Here is a 15997-nt window from a genome sequence, read left to right on the forward strand (position 1 = left end):
AGTATAGCTAGTTTTGAAGACGGCTTCACGTATGAGCTCAGACCGTTAGTAACACGACTGTAGTTATCTACAGAATCTGCATACTTAGAACGCGGCAAGCACACGGACAATAAGAAATCGTCTGAATCGTGCTGGTTGAAGCTCCACGAGATGTCCGAAATTAGGCGTATGCGCTTTATCCAAAGGTCCTACATGCGTGCAACTTCCCGCCAACCGCATGGCGACCCCGTTGGACAGTTGCTGCGCTTCTCGCAAGGTGCAACTCAGTGGCTTGCAACTCGAGGCGCAGACTGAACCGGTTGGAGTCGCTAGAGTGGGCCGCGATCGCGCGCTAGCAACGCCGCCCGAGCACTGCACACCGGCGCCTGCTGAAGGACGCACCGTTCCCGGCTTGCATAACTGCGTGCCAGAGCCCGTGGGTGCGAGTTTCAGCGTGTGTATAGCTGTATGCGCGCTCCACACGAACCGAAATACCGTAAACCTGACACCGTGCGACGTGCTGCAGCTCGCCACGGAAACACGCAGTATCAGGCAACCTGCATATCACGTCGCGGTCGCACACTTCGGTTTACCGCCGGTGTAGCGACGTGTAATGGCAGCGGCTGCGGCGTTTCTGCTCCTAGAAACACACCACGATCTCGGCTGTTTGACTTTGCACCGCAGAAACCAATGTAGAAATGCCTGGATGCTCGTAGCTCGACCGCAATATGCAGCGCCGGTCCAAAAAAGAAAAGAAAGGGGGGGGGGGGGCTCTCACGCTAGATTTATTCTCGCCAATTCTGAAGCTGGGCACATCATTAGCGAAGGCGACCGGCCAACTGCAAAGAACACCTATGAACAACACTTACGGCAGAAACCACCGAAGATGATCGTCAAAGTCAGAGATAGCGTTCTTGTGTAACGTGCTGCATATCCTCATGCCATCCGCGCATCACGAAACCTAATCAATACATCAATAGACACGCGAAGTGACAATATCTGTGCCAAACAATGCGAAATGATGGCCCCGCACTCTCATATCCATAAACGGCGAGAGACATACAAACCGCGAACTGTGGGGAAGAGCCAAAGAAAGGCTATCGCGTTAAAAGCTTTCTGAATACGGGTTCAAATCCCGAGGCTGCCTCCACAAGGAGTATAGTCGGTACATAAATTAATTTGTGCCCACTTGTGTTTCCCAGTCGGAACAGGCGGAACAGCGTTTGCCGTGTATAGAAGCTTTCGGCATCTGCGTCTACAATTGCCATTGTTTTCAGTGATCGCTTCATCCATTCATTCAGAGGCATACAGAGAGAAAGGAAAAAGCGATAAGAGAAAGGCGGGGAGATTAACCAGACTGAGCCCGTTTGGCTACCCTGTGCTGGGGAAGGACGGAAATCGGACTGAAAGATTAGAAGGAGATAAGTTCATAGTATGCACCGAGAGACACGTGATTAAGCGTTACCGTTCAGTTCACCATAAGCGGTCATATAGCCTGGTGCACCTCAAGAAGCGCGGCTGTGAGAGACGCCGTAGTACAAGTGATCCGGATTAAATTTGTCTAAATGGGGTGCTTTTAAAGTGGCACCTAGTCGTAACTACACGAGCATTGCTTTTTTTTTATTTTTCATTCCATTCAAGCGAAATGCGACTACCATGGCTGGCAAACGAACCCGTGACCTCGTGCTCTACAGTGGAACACTGTAGTAACTGGGCCGCTGCGGGACGTGTACTTTTCAATGCGAAATCGAGCACAGCTGAGGCTAGTGAACATAGCTAAGTGTCCCGTTTCATATCCGCAGCCCCTTCATGACGTGAACAATTTCTTTGGGTCGATTCTAAGCAGCGAAAAATGTCAGCGTCATCCATGGTTTTACTCATTCTCTCATATCCCTATTCTTATATTTTGCCAACCTGATTTCGTTACCAGACAACATGCACGGTTTATATACTCGCAGTCGTTAGCCCTGTCCCGTTACAGATGCGAAGCATTGGGCACCCTCAGTTTCTAAGAGTTCTGTGAAAGGAACGAGTAAACTTCAAGTTCCCGCGAAGCACGTCTTCCCTGAGACCTCCAGGCACCCGGGTAAAAAAAAGCAATCTTTACGGCCTACACGGATGTCAACGATTTGATCATTTCTCACTGATAGTGCACGTGTGGAAGGAGAAAAATGAAGTGGCTTCGTGAGACAGGCGCCCAAAACACGTAACATTGCGGACAAATGCAACACTAAGAGAATCATTGAAACATATATTAAATAATTTTAGAATGACGTTGACGGATATTAAAATAACGGTGTACTTTGCTTTCCCCCGCAGAGAACACTGTTTTGCGCGTCGCATGCCTAATCGAGCACACCCACATGTCTTCTGTCTCAACAACTATCTTCTCTGTTTTGCTCGTCTGATCAGAATTTTTCCCATTCAGGTTTCATTTTTCAATGACAGTACACACACGTCGTCAAATGAAAATAATGAAACGCGCTGCGGTCTCGGCGTTCCCGCGCGGTAATCGGCGCGCGACGTTTCTGCGCACACCATCGGTCGCAGCTGCTACTGCTGCTGCTCTCTGTCGCGCATCTAAATGCACCACCTGCTGCCACTGACGCCGACGTCCTGCCAAGTCAGCTGGCGGCGGTAGTGGCGGGTCGACGGCGCACACGTGATGGCGGCGATGCGCGTTGCGTCACGCAGACAGGCGGCCGACCCTGCTACGTCACTTCCTGCCTTCTCCCTGGCTGGCGACGCTGCTGCCAGCTGTCGTCGGAAGTGCCGTCACTGAGCCCGCCGCGCGAGCGAGCGCACTGTTTTTCACTGCAAGCGGGGCGTAGCACCGATGAGAGGCTGTTGTGCAAGCCGATGCAGATGGCTGCGGACAGAAAGTGCAAAACGGCGGTGGTAGCGGAGGCCTCGTACGAGCATGCAGATTTTCTTCTCAAACGTTCTCGCTGTTTCTCTTATGTGAAATATATGCGAGCGTGCGTTCTATGGCAATCGTGAAAGCACAGGAGATGTCGCAGCGCTTTACGGACATGGCACTAATTACATGCTTCATGCTATGACCATTTTCGTAAGCTATTCGCACTATATTGTCGGAGTTTCTCGTAGCCCTTGCAACTTGTCCATGAATGATGACCTGTTTACGGTACGAATGTTTGACGCACACATACAAAAGAAAATGAAATAGATTCGTTAGAGTAGCCTCGGCTAGCAGAACATTTATGGTCGCAGTGCCTTAACGTCCCCTGGCCCTGCCTGCTAGCTAAACACTGCTGCCAAGCGGACTAGAAACGATCGCTGCCTTCGCGCGTTCAAGATTCAAAGAACGTAGGCCAGTTCGCAGAAGTACCGAGACACTGGCGATGACGCAGCGCCCGTACGGCGCGAGCCGCTCGGAAACTCGCGCCGCCGACGTAGCAGCGCGCCACGGCCCCGACGTGGGGTTTTCTATTTCTGCGGCTCCCCCCTTTGACGCAATCGCGACCGCCGAGAGGGTGCTGGGGGTGGTGGTAGTGGCGGTACGCAGCTGCAGTGCAGTGATCACCGTCGAGACTGGAAGGTATAAATAAAGACTGGCGCAACGCTCGCCGCCAGGATCATCAGGGGACGACGGCGGCGCGCAAGCTTCGAGCGTCTTTCATTAGGACGTTCAGAGTGTTTTCTTTCGAACGTCTCCCGCAATTTATTATCTGCCGGCCGGCCTAGTGCCCACATCATCTGCAGCGGGGCTTGGCACCCAGACAGCGTTAAAAGCGAAATATACTGAAGATGACACGGCTTAAAACTACGAAGGAAAAGATAAAACAGCGTAACTATATGCTGAGCGGAGCAGCATTTCAAGAATGGCTCGGTGAAACTACAGGGCTGACAAACGTGTGAGCAGTGACCACTGCGGTTGTGAAGGGACGGCGTCCACATTCTTTGTGAGCTGTCATGACAAAGAGAGTGAAATGGGTTCTACGTAACGTTAAAAAACATGGCTAAGGTAGTAACGGTGAACGCTTTGTAACGCCGTTCTGACGCATTTTAAATCTACAATAACTTTCATACAAGCCGCTGAAGCCGCCAACGGCCAACAATCCTTGACCGAAACCTAGGCGGAGTCCAGGCCCACCCCACCAAATCGCAGGGCACTCAATAAAGTTATTTGAATGAATGAATGAATGAATGAATGAATGAATCAATCAATCAATCAATCAATCAATCAATCAATCAATCAATCAATCAATCAAAGCTGTCAAATCACTGAATGACGCTGCACAGCGAAAACCTACGAAACGATGACTTTAACACACGCGAATAGCGATATAAAGACTACAACATTAGCTGGCAAGCGCATATCGAAGGCGGCGTGAGTAATCGATGACAGCTCGCAATTCGAACGTGCCTTTGTATCGATCATGTATCGCGGTTCGCAAAGAACTACAAGGTACGGCAGCCCATGCCCACACTCCGCGCGTGTTGAACCGTAGCGACGCTAAAGCAATGCTCGATGGAATTTTAGTATTGTACCCCAGCTCTCCACTCCTGATATATTCACTTATTTTTATTTATTATGTTTTTATGGGGGGGGGAGGGTAAAGGGTGCGTGGAACGTCCATGCTTTCATCAGGAATCATCAGTGGTACATATCTAAGGCGCCATAAGAGGGTGAATGAAATTAACATATCAAATGTACATACTTTCGGCAGCCATTGTATAAACAAAGGCCTAGCAGGCCGTGACGGCGCAATCATCGGTTTTTTGAGGTACGGCTTTATGTGACGAATGTCTGGCAAACCGATTGACTACATAAGAGGCCCCCGAAGGTCAGCCTAGGAAGCGACCAATAGAACTAAGAAAGGTTGCATGGGAGTTGAGTGGCTGTGCGCTGCAAACGCGCGTACAGACGCGCACACAAATGTATAAAACCGCAGACATTGCTCAAACGTGATTCATTTGCATGCAATGCGTATGAATTTCTCAAAACCGCAAATGTATACGCTGTTACTTGTATTCAGGGTGTCCCAGGTAACGTTGGCCAAGATGCGCAAAGATTTTTTTTTTTTTAATCAGTGGAAGACACCACTTTAATACATTAATACCCACGGTGTTTGGTTGTCAGACTTTTGATGATCGAACGCTGCAGGTTTTAAAATTGTACCTTGCATCGTGTCTTTTTAATCTATCCTTTTTTTTTTTTCGTTGCACAGCTTGGCTAAAGTTAGCTGGAACACACGGTCTATTCATAAGGATGCCACTGGAGGTCTCTTTCCCGCTTTTTCTGCACTTTTGTTCTCTCCCTTTCCAATCCCTTCTCGCGAACTGCTATGTCTACGCTTGCGTTATCTTTACGGCGTGAGCGCACGATTCTGCCGCTAACTGCTTGCCCAGTGGAGGCCCTATACGTGACTCCACACTCTTTCTGCAGAAACAAACCTCCCCGGTGCCTGTGTGGATACGTATGTCGTATTTGCTGAGCTCAAGGTTGCGGGTCCGAATCCCGGCCGCGATGACCAGCTTCCTACCAGGGTGTAACGCGAAAACGTTTGTATAGCTAGGTTTAGGTGCAAGCTGGGGAAAGACAGTTTGTAAAAGGTAATCCGCAGCCTTCCTCGGCGGTTGTATTTCATAGCCCTAATGTTAAATCAATTAGCCGAACCTTATAAAATGTTGCAATTCTGGTCAGTTTCGGAAAACGCATGAATGGCCTGTTTTGTATTTCAACGTTTAGACGAAGGTACTGATGAAGACCCTTGTCGAAACGTTGGCTTCAGCCTGATACATCCATTGCACGCCCGCTGTTCATCGGGAATGAACTGTAAGCAAATAGTTCCGCCGCAATTGCTGCACGCTGGTTACTTCGTAGATTATGAGGATAATGATCCGTGGAGACTCGGGTGAACGCATCTTTCTGCATCCAAAATTTAATGGCAGCGAAAACGATACAGATTAAATGTAATGAAGGAAACGCGTTCATGCCGAATGTTGTATCGGGTGATTCAGCGTACACAAACAAAGCCGATACTTTATTATTAGAAAAGTCGTTCAGACTCGAGCCACACGCTCCCCGAGTCGGGTCCAATGACATTCCCAGTGTCAGCACTGCGGCTTCGATCAGTGACGGACGCCCCGATTACCGAGAATAGGCGCACTGTTCGATGCACTGCTCGCCCGGACGTTCACCTCGCGCAGTGACGGCGCTCTACCGGGAAGAAGCCGAGACGCACTGCGACGCCGACTGCGGGGCCATCGGCGAAAGCCCAAGCCGCAGCCAGCCGTGGCTGGCGAGTCTGATGAGTAAGTTTGCGCTGTCCCGGAAGAGAGAGAGAAAGAGAAAGGACGCAAAGAAAGGCAGGGAGGCTAACCAGAGGTGGTTCCGGTTGGCTACCCTGCACGGGGGGAGGTAGTAAGGGGGGACAAAAAGAGAAAGAACGGAAGAAGGAGCGAGAGAAAAAGAGAGACGAGCACAAACAAACCGTGTACACTATAGAGGGGGGGAGAGGGGTCTATTACAGAAGGACCGGCGAAGAAGCCACAGCCTAGGCGTCTGATGGGTAATATACAAAATGAAAAATAAAATAATATATGTGGAACCCATGTACTACAGCACTCTGTTGAGACGAACCGTTCATTGGTGTCCGCGAGGAACGTTGCTCTTGTATAGCGACACTTTCTTAGTAAAAGAAACACGACCAAGCTAGCCACATTTTCACCCGGAAACTCCTCACACTACGTCTACGTGTGGCACACCAACATGCCGATCCTACGAACGACGACGAAATAATGACGATGGTATGACGAAGACTGTATGACAAGGGCGGCGTGACGACCACGGCATGGCAACGACGGGTTGACGACGTTGGAACCGACTATGCCGGAATGAGAACGACTGCCACGCCGACGCAGTGGCGACGACAGCATGACAACGCTTGATTGACAATATAATGGTGTTATCTGCATGACGACGAAAGTATGATTACGGCAGTGTGAAGACGAGGCGTAACGCGCATCCAAAGCGCGGTACACTATATTGTTCTTTCGTTCTCGACTGGCTATGACGATCTGCTACTGCGGATCGTCATACCCAATATGCCACTGAGGCGTGTTGATGACACTATTAACTTTGGTATATTACAATTGCGGTCGTACAATTCCTGTTCAGGAGAACTTTAAGACATTTCGGTCGGTTTTACAGTGGCTGGGAAAAGCAGCTCAATGTAAATCGGTGCCCTGAGCGAGGTATTTGATTTAGTATACTGGTGAGTGTATTCCTTTTCAGTTTATGGCCATTCTTTTACACTACAATGAGCAGCACAGGATAGCCGTCAGAGACGCCTTCTTTTAGTTTCTTTCAGCAGTAAGGAAAATGCGTTTACGACTGCTCGTTATGATGTCCGCAGTGCCCGAGCAACGTTTTTGGAATCAAACGACTGAATATGTAGCCAACCGCCAATAAATTGGCCGCCATCGCTGTGCGCGACAAGCGATAAGCTTCCTACTGTCTTCTGTCTTGCTAAGGTGACTTGTCGTTGCGCAACAATGGAGTTGCATGACCAGATCGTCAGCATGTGTTCCTTTGTCAGGAAAGCGGTACACCGCGCTCCGGTTCCCGCTGACGCAACTGTTTCGTGGTTAGGAAACGTAATTGCAAATTGCGAGTAGAGTTGATCGCTTTCGATCAATTGGCAGCAGTGCTAAGCAGCTGCTCACAAGCTGGAATGACATGACGCGCTCCTCGTAACGTCTCTTCAGAAAAGCTTTCTTCGACGTTACAGTGTATCACGGTGATTGGGCTTACATCTGCATGGGGTAACTTCGGTTTACATTATCTCCGTGAACGGAATATCCAGATCGCAATTAACGTCGACGTTCTTAATGAAGGCCCACTCAGTTGGTTATATTACATTATATACTCGCCTTGGCTGGGACGCATGCCTTGTTCTACGCTTACGCTCTTGTCTTCCAAACACGCCTTCGTGGCAAGCTGCTGATTTTAGATCCCTGACGGCATTAAAGAAAATCAGATAAGTATGTTTTTTTTTCCTTGTAAGTGCGAAAAGAAAGTTGACCATATCGGCGGATCCCACGCTAATGTGGGAACCGATGATAACAGAAGCTTTTTAATTATTATTATTGATGCTTACTGAAACGTCTTCATTTCTCCTTCACTACTGTGTAGCTCAATACTCATCGGTCAGCGCACGCCATGACCCCAATTTTGTACCCTTTACTATTTCTCCACAATCTGCTTTTGTTGCCGACTTCATTTCTCGCTTCGTATTCTCTGTTCGGCAACCTACCCAGTGCACCCCAGCTGCCTATTTGGAAACATATCCATTGGCAGTCGCACATACCCAGCGGCACAAGTTGCATGATCGGAAAAACATCCGCGGCCAGCAGCAATCAGCCGCAGCGTGGGGAGAAGGGGCCAAAGAAAGCTTAGCTTTCAAAAATTGGGCAGTAACCGTCTAATGACAAATTCTAGCTATAGCTTCCCCATAGGCCTGATGAAATATGCTGCTGGGGTTACACTAATCGGTCAGCCGCTTCCAGCATCGGGCTGCGTTACGCACCGCGTTAAAACCATTGGGAAAACGCATATCATGCACTGGTATCAGTATCAACCACGAAGTCACCGCATTTGATTAACTATCTCAAGGACCAGCCTCGTTTACATGGCCAGACAACCGACCACGCTAAGCGGGGGAAATAGCCAAACAGAGCTTTCCTTTAATAGTACCGCTTTGTTTCGGAATCAAGAAGCCACGCGCGGAAGATGCCACTCGTGACCTTTTTGAGCCCTCTGAGAAAAATTTTGCTGAGGCGATTCAGGGAAACCCGGCGACTCATATGTGCACGTGGGGGCTATGGCACTAAGTTACGTTACTGATGTGTGACAGGAAGCCGACAGGGACGTAAGCGTAAAACCAATCTACTTGTTCCATCTGTGATACCGATACCGGCAATAATGCCTGTCGCAAAGAACACTACGGCACATTATCCCTGGCATTCTGAGCAGCTTCGAACAACCTGGATGTTCCCTCTCTCAGTTTTCTAAACCTTCATCTGTAACAACATTCATTGCCTTTCAGTTCAATACAAAAGGAGTCGTAAAACGGGTATCGCTGCACGATCTATTACGTAGGCACCGGGCTTGCGCGGAACTGAAGTAACAGCCGTCGGCAAACTCAACTTGTACTGCCGGTTTCACAAGTTATTCGTTGAAGCTACACCATTCCGCAATTTCTTTTTTTTTTTCTTTTTTTTAATACCGCCACCATTCGTATTCCACGTGAGCCACGCGTGCCGCTATACGCAAGAACAAGCGACATGAAAAAAAAAAAAAAAAAGCTACAGAAGAAGAACGACTCCAGAAAACGAGTGTCGTGCGCGGTTTGAGACTCTCACGAGACGTGGTGAGCACGGGTGCGGTGTAGGCACCTACGTACTGATGCGGTGCACGTCGCCGCCGAAGCTTGCCAACGCAGCACCTGCCGCCGCTGACTCGTCACCGTTTTATAGCTCGCTTCCAGTGTCAACATACGCGCGCGCGCACAGGAACGGCTCTCCTTTACGCGCGTACAATACAGAAACGGACGATCCGCCGGCGGCGAGGGAGAAGAACTGACTCAACGCCAGCAGCAGCAGCAGCGGCTGGCATTTGCGCGCTCGTAACCGAGGAGAGTCGCTGCGGCGGCGGCATCATCAGACAGTCGTGCCAGGAGGAGCCAGGCTTGCAGTCGCGGCGCCGTGCGGTGCAGTACCGACTGCAGGGGTGCCTCGCGCGCGCGAGACGCGTGCGAATCGCTCCGCCATGCCGGAATCGTCCCGACGCACCACCGGCGCTCGTGCCAACCGTCGGCAGCGATCGGGACCGCCTCCGACATCGTCGTCCGAATGGAGGTCCGCATCTGGCCACCAGCGGGGTCGTCGACCCTCGGGGTTCGTTGGATTACCCCAGCGCGGTACGTACACATCGACGCACGAGCGCGTATACTGTATCGGCGGACCCATCTCAGCCCTGCCGTTTCGTTTGCTGCTTCCGTCAGGAAGATTTCCCACTCAACGTGACTTGTCGGGCTCCGAGGCCATGCGTGTCGGTGTAATGGCTGTTGCGGCCCTGGCAGCCGCGTCGACAGTGTCTGGAGGCGCAGTGCGAGTTATCACATTGCGTATGGTGTAGGAGCTAGATTTCAACTGATCCGAGACGGGCTCCTTATCTTGTAGCGTAACCGGGACACTGCCTAAGGACACTGCCACTGGCTCAGAGAAACGCTTTGTATAGTTAGCTCTGCTTGAAATGTTGTGTCTACTTACTAATTTGAAACGTTTCACCACGCTGGTGCTTTATCCTTGCTGGGGAAGAAAATTACGGAGGTGGTTTAAGTTTGCTAATGGAAAATGCAAAAGAGAGTCAGAAAAATGAGGAGCGTTTCCAACGGCAAGTAAGTGAGGTAGTAAATTGTCACCGCAATTTTTAAGGCAGGGCATTTCGGAAAGTCGTCGGGCATGGAACGTCTTGATGCCCTATACTAATTGGCTCCTAACCCAAAGAGCGATTAGTACGATTAAATGTGGAAGGGCACACGGACTCACGCTGGAAATGTGCCCGTGCCCAGGTCGCATGTGCTAGCCTCTGCCCGCGTTTATTTTGCGCACCTTGCGTTCAGTAAAGCAGCAGATGAAAGGCGCGACAAACTTCCTCACTCCTCCGCTCACTCTGGCACAACATGTCGAATTGTTCTCAGCGACTACTCTTCTTCCTCAAAGCTTTAAATAACCGCGACAGGGCCCTTTCATGCGCGGTTCGCATTCATATACGAATCTCCAAGGCGTCCTGCTGAACTTATGAGAATCTCTCATGTTACGCTTCTTGGAAACAACAAGGTCTAAGAAGAAAATGACATCGCTGTCACCAAAACCTTCGTCGAAACACTTGCGGAGAGAGAGACAAAAGGGGAGCAAAGACAGAGAAGTTAGCCAGTGTAAGTACCGGCTGGCTACCTTGTACTGGGGAAAGGGGTAAAGCGAATAAAAGGTGAAAGAAGAGAACAAAATGAAGAAATATTCACACAATAACGCTATGCTACGCGCTGCAATATTCAAAGACGGTCGCACAATTTTTTTTTTTTTTGTGCATTATGTGGAGACGATGTATGGGCTTCATAGGTCGGCAAACTAAACCGAACCCACTCAGACTCACTCCCAAAATATATACTTCACTCAGGGCTCGCTCAGACTCGTCATAATGTCATCAGGCTCACTCGGACTGAAACTCACCTAAACCAGACTCGGACGGACTCGCTCACACTCACTAGTCGGTGCGAGTCCGAGTGAGTGGACTCACGGTGGGCTTTCAGGTTTGGCAAGGTTAAATTGATAATGCTTCAAGCCGTGCTTTTCTGCGCAATTATCGCAGCTAAATCCCAGCGGCGGCACGTCAAAGAACTTAAAACTCCTTCACTTCGTAATGCGTTATAAAAAAGAAACGGCCTGCTTCTTTTCCTTTTCGAAAATGCAGATTGTTGTCGTATTCAAGAGTAAGCCACCATGAGAGTGCAAGGAATACTCGTTTAGAATCCTAATATTCCAAAAAGAGAGAAAGAGAGATAAAAGAGACGAGAAAGACGGGGAGCTTAACCGGAAGATGAATATCCAGTTTGCTACCCTGTACTGCGGAAGGGGTAAGGGGAGACAGTAAGATATTAAAAAAAAAAACGTGATAGATCAAAATAGCTCAGCCTTGGCTCATTGGACGCGGCGGGCGTCAGAGACGTGTACAGCCTGCCTATATTAGAATTCCAGATTTATCGAATGTATTTAAGGATTCTCTCAGTAAATGCTTGAACTATAAGCTTTATGGAAAAGTACCGAGCATAACCCATCAGAGCGTGTGTTCTGGCCAATTGAACGAGCGTACAGCTGTAAGCGAGACAGAACAGATGCGCAGTAGCGCTGCAGGGATACCAGCGATGTGAACGAAAAACTTGGATGCCACTTGTCACAACCTTCTGATCAAAGCTATGCGATGCGCGCGTTCCCGCTCTCAGGCGAGCTTCAAGCTACACAGAACAAAGGAGCAAAGCAAAAGCCTCAGGAAGAATATAAAAAGTACTTTCTATGACGGATGGCGTCGTGGTAAATGAAGCATAATGTACCGTTTTATATTTTTTTAGAGTAAGAAATACGGAAATAATAAAAATTTATATCGTAATTTATTCGACCCAAATGCTACGTTGTATGTACAGCAGAATGCAGAGAAATGATGCTGTAACAGACTGCTGAGAGCATAAAGTACAATTATGGCTGTTTCAGGTCACCTTACGTTTATAACGCTTATGATTCTTGCTGAGGAACTGAAGTTCGGCCCTAATGGTTTCGTTTTGCATCGAGGAATAAACGTTTCTTTCCGCTTTATGCAGCCAGCCAGTTGCTTATCCTTGAAGAACGAGTTGTTTTAAAACAGTCGACATGATGTCTTCCTGTTCATTGGCGCAAGCATGCGACGCATCAATACGATTTGTACGCAGCCATGAACACTAGAAGAAATGCTGTCGAAAGAAGTACGTGTATATTGTTAAACGGCAAACAGTGGCACATAAATGACAAAGAACATTAAATAATTAAAGGTAAGTGCCGGCTTTTTTTCTTCTAATGTTCAGCAACAATTTTTGTGTCAGAAGTTCAACCCAGAGCGAAGGACTTCAGTGTACTTATGTAACTGGACTTTGTGTTGCAGTAATTTGGAGTTAACCTTTAGTTTTAGTGCTCTTGAGTGATTTCTTTTTGATATCCCTATGTGAAAAGGAGCAGCCGGCGTCAATTAAAGGCGAGAAAATCTCATAAGCACCATCTATTAAAAAACAAAAGAAAGAGAAGAACATTGTGTCTCTGCATGGGATGGATTGTACGATAGAGCGTAGTGTGCACTCAAGTATAGGGCTCGCTGTGATGACACACGGAAAAGTATGCAGTAGCACAGGGTGTCCATAAATGTTTACCCTGATAGCAAAAAATGTAGCTCTTAAATGGATACAGCAAGTGAAACATGCGTTGTACCACGTATGCCTCTACTCGTTAAGTTTTGAACCTTACATAAACATTTAACACAGGTAATACAGTTCAACATTTAAATCGCTTCAACATGTGCACCCTTGGTAACACACAAAATATACAGCCGGTATTCAATCTCTTGCCACGCATTCTGCAACATTCTGCAACGGCCAAAGTGTTAAACAAGACACAGCTTTACAGAAGCTTCATGGGTTACCTTGTAGACCTGTAATAAAAAACAAATGTTACCATCATAAATATAATTAATATTTAATCTTGAAATCAGGGTAAACATTTATGGACACCCTGTACATATTTACCAAATCCATGGAGAGCAAATACAGAGAAACAAGCCATATATAAATTTACACAGCCTCACAGATTTTCCAGAAGCGCTCGTTTTGTTTTATTCATGCAAGAGAAATATCTGCTACAAACTCACTGCTACCTTAGCGAACTGCTCGCTGGGCCGCTTGGAATAGCGGCGCGGTCCACGAATTGATGTTCCTTCGCTCGGCACAATCGAGAACGGCCAGTGCCTTTCACAATGCTGCACCGAATTAACGATATGGACAATGCATTCTACACTCGTGAATCAGGGTACGCCAATGCCAGCACTTTACGGCAGAAACACCAAAACCGCGTCCCTGCGCGAGCGGGGACGTGGTACGGTGACAATAAAAAGAGAATGAAAATAAAAGAGACGTAGTCACCTCCTAATGGTGACGGCTACTCTTTTTCGCATAGCGGTACCAACAATGTAAAAATATATGGAAGAAAATGAAAAGGAGCCACGTCATATGGTTTTATTCAAGAAAGGGTCGAGCTGCAAATACACATAGTGCCCAGCTGAACGAACACAACAAAGGCCAGGACGAGGAAAGTCCTAGAAACGAAAACAAAAATTGTGAAACAGCAAAAGGAACCTAAATAAACAGACCGGAGCATTCCTTTCGCTCGCGTACACAGTCGGCAGCTGTGACAACTGGCTAAGCCATGCCCCGGCCAACGGGGTTAGAGCCTGCTGTGTAAACGGTGAAGGTTCATCGCGTCCGGACAGGAACGGTCACCCAATCGTCCGCCTTTTTTTTTTTTTCTGCCTTACGGAACGGTTGGAGACAGGAAGGCTATTAGAGAGCGAAAATTTGTGCAGAAGCCCTCGACGATGATTGTGAATGTAAGCGAGTAGCACGCACGCACGCACGCACGCACGCACGCACGCACGAACGAACGAACGAACGAACGAACGAACGAACGAACGAACGAGCGAACGAACGAACGAACGAACGGTTTTCCTTTGCCGAGTCCGACCACTCACCAGCCACGAAAACGGGCGAAATAGGCAGACAAAAAGTTATTCGCTTTCAGACTGGCCTAAAGTGCTGCTGAACCGTACCGCTCGGCTGCTATCATTGGCTATCTGCTAGCGCAATATCCCTGTACCGGGCACAATGAAGTAAGGTGGGTTAAAAGATTTACTTCAACGGGAACATAACCGTTGGCGCTTGCACTGAGTGTCCATCAGGATCCGATGTTGAAAACAGCGTTGTTGCTCTCATTTTTAATCGAAAGCATAGTGACGAGCCAGCTCGCTTTCTAATAAACGCACTTTTTTTTTTATCTCAGTGCTGTTGCACTGAGTAGCAATCTAACACTATCGAAAGTAAAGGAGCTGTTTTCGTCACCTCGACGGGAAGTTCCCGCGTGATACGCGCGGCAAAACTTGTTTTCACTGGAGCCAGCACATTCACGGCCTTACGTGATGGAGCCGAAGACAAAGCTCTGCTCAGGCTGCGGTTTAGCGCGCTCGGCCCCGTCGACATTGCAGCGGCGTAGAAGGCAGTTTTCGGCTAGACTTCAATGAAACGCTTACTTAAGCGATATGTATTTTGCTCCGGCTCTCTCCTGGTAACGTTTTACCAGGACGCGCGCACGTAAAAGCGCCTGCGACTGCTTGTTACAAAAGATGTAGATTGCGCAACCGCCTCGTGCAAGAGGCGAAGCGGACCCTACGCGTGGGCCGATGCGGGCGCTGTTCGACCGCCCACGTTCACGTAAGAGGCGATCGCTGTAAGCGGCACGCATGCGCAGTCGCGCGTGAAACGCCATGCAATAAGCTCATCGCCGAGTTGACCTGCGTGGAGACGGGTGAAGCTCCTCGCGGACGCAACTATAGAGGGACGTAACACTGGGGCACCGATGGTCGCTTGTTATACAGCAGATGTTTAACAGCGTGACACAGGACACGGGAAGGAAATCTGTTGCCTGTCCACTTCGTCCTTTGTCGCGCCGTCAAAAAAAAAAAAAAATTGCTGTTTGACAAAATGTACCAACCGGCCCAACTGCACTCGCTGTTAACCGATAGTCGCTTACGTGGCGAAACAAGACAACGTAGAAAGCGTTCGAACGTCTCTGGAGGCTGAAAGTCCTGCCCCGCTGTGTGAATAGCGCTGAATAATATATGTTGTAACGAGCAGCTTCGTACGGCGCCGCGATTATATCGTGTCTTTGCGAACACTTGCTATAAGGGTCAGGCATAGAGGTGTATACACGCGTATTCCTCCTCCGCTTTCTGATCTTTCGCAAAAAATAGCCACGCCGGAGCGCTGACCTCCGAAAGCGCCGCGCACCTACGAATTCAGTTTCTCCAAAAAATGCGGACGAGATCGATGGATCATGGTTTATGACGTGCCTTCTGGTATTCGCTTCGTGAGGCGCGTCTGTAAGATGTAGGGTATTTCTACGTCACACACTACAGCTTGAGTGTGCTCTGTGATTGCACGGGCGGGACGTTTCTTGACGTAAATTATTTGTAACTATTCACTCCGCTCACTGCAGTTGGTTAAGGACATCGACAGCGCAGTACTTCTGTCGTACACACCTGACTGTCTTTTATAGGTGAGCGCAAGCTCGGATAACAGGGTGTAACGAAGTTATGTTTCTCGGTTTCAGTGATCGGGCATTTGCAAAGCTTGCCGACGTT

The 15997-nt window shown here is 48.7% G+C and overlaps 1 protein-coding gene across 4 annotated transcripts in view; it reads left to right on the plus strand.

Annotated features, from left to right (window-relative positions):
* Positions 1–15997, plus strand: part of LOC126531211 (uncharacterized) — a 126329-nt gene that overhangs the window by 33773 nt on the left and 76559 nt on the right. Inside the window, exon 1 of one of the 4 annotated variants that reach the window (XM_050178641.3) lies at positions 9078–9926. The exons of the other annotated variants lie outside the window; for them this stretch is intronic. Within the exon in view, the coding sequence (XP_050034598.1) occupies positions 9776–9926 (151 nt within the window). The 5' untranslated portion in view covers positions 9078–9775. Of the gene's footprint in view, positions 1–9077; positions 9927–15997 lie in introns of those variants that run through there. 4 annotated transcript variants of the gene reach the window in all.

Source organism: Dermacentor andersoni, chromosome 5 (assembly GCF_023375885.2).
Source record: "Dermacentor andersoni chromosome 5, qqDerAnde1_hic_scaffold, whole genome shotgun sequence".
NCBI lineage: Eukaryota > Metazoa > Arthropoda > Arachnida > Ixodida > Ixodidae > Dermacentor > Dermacentor andersoni.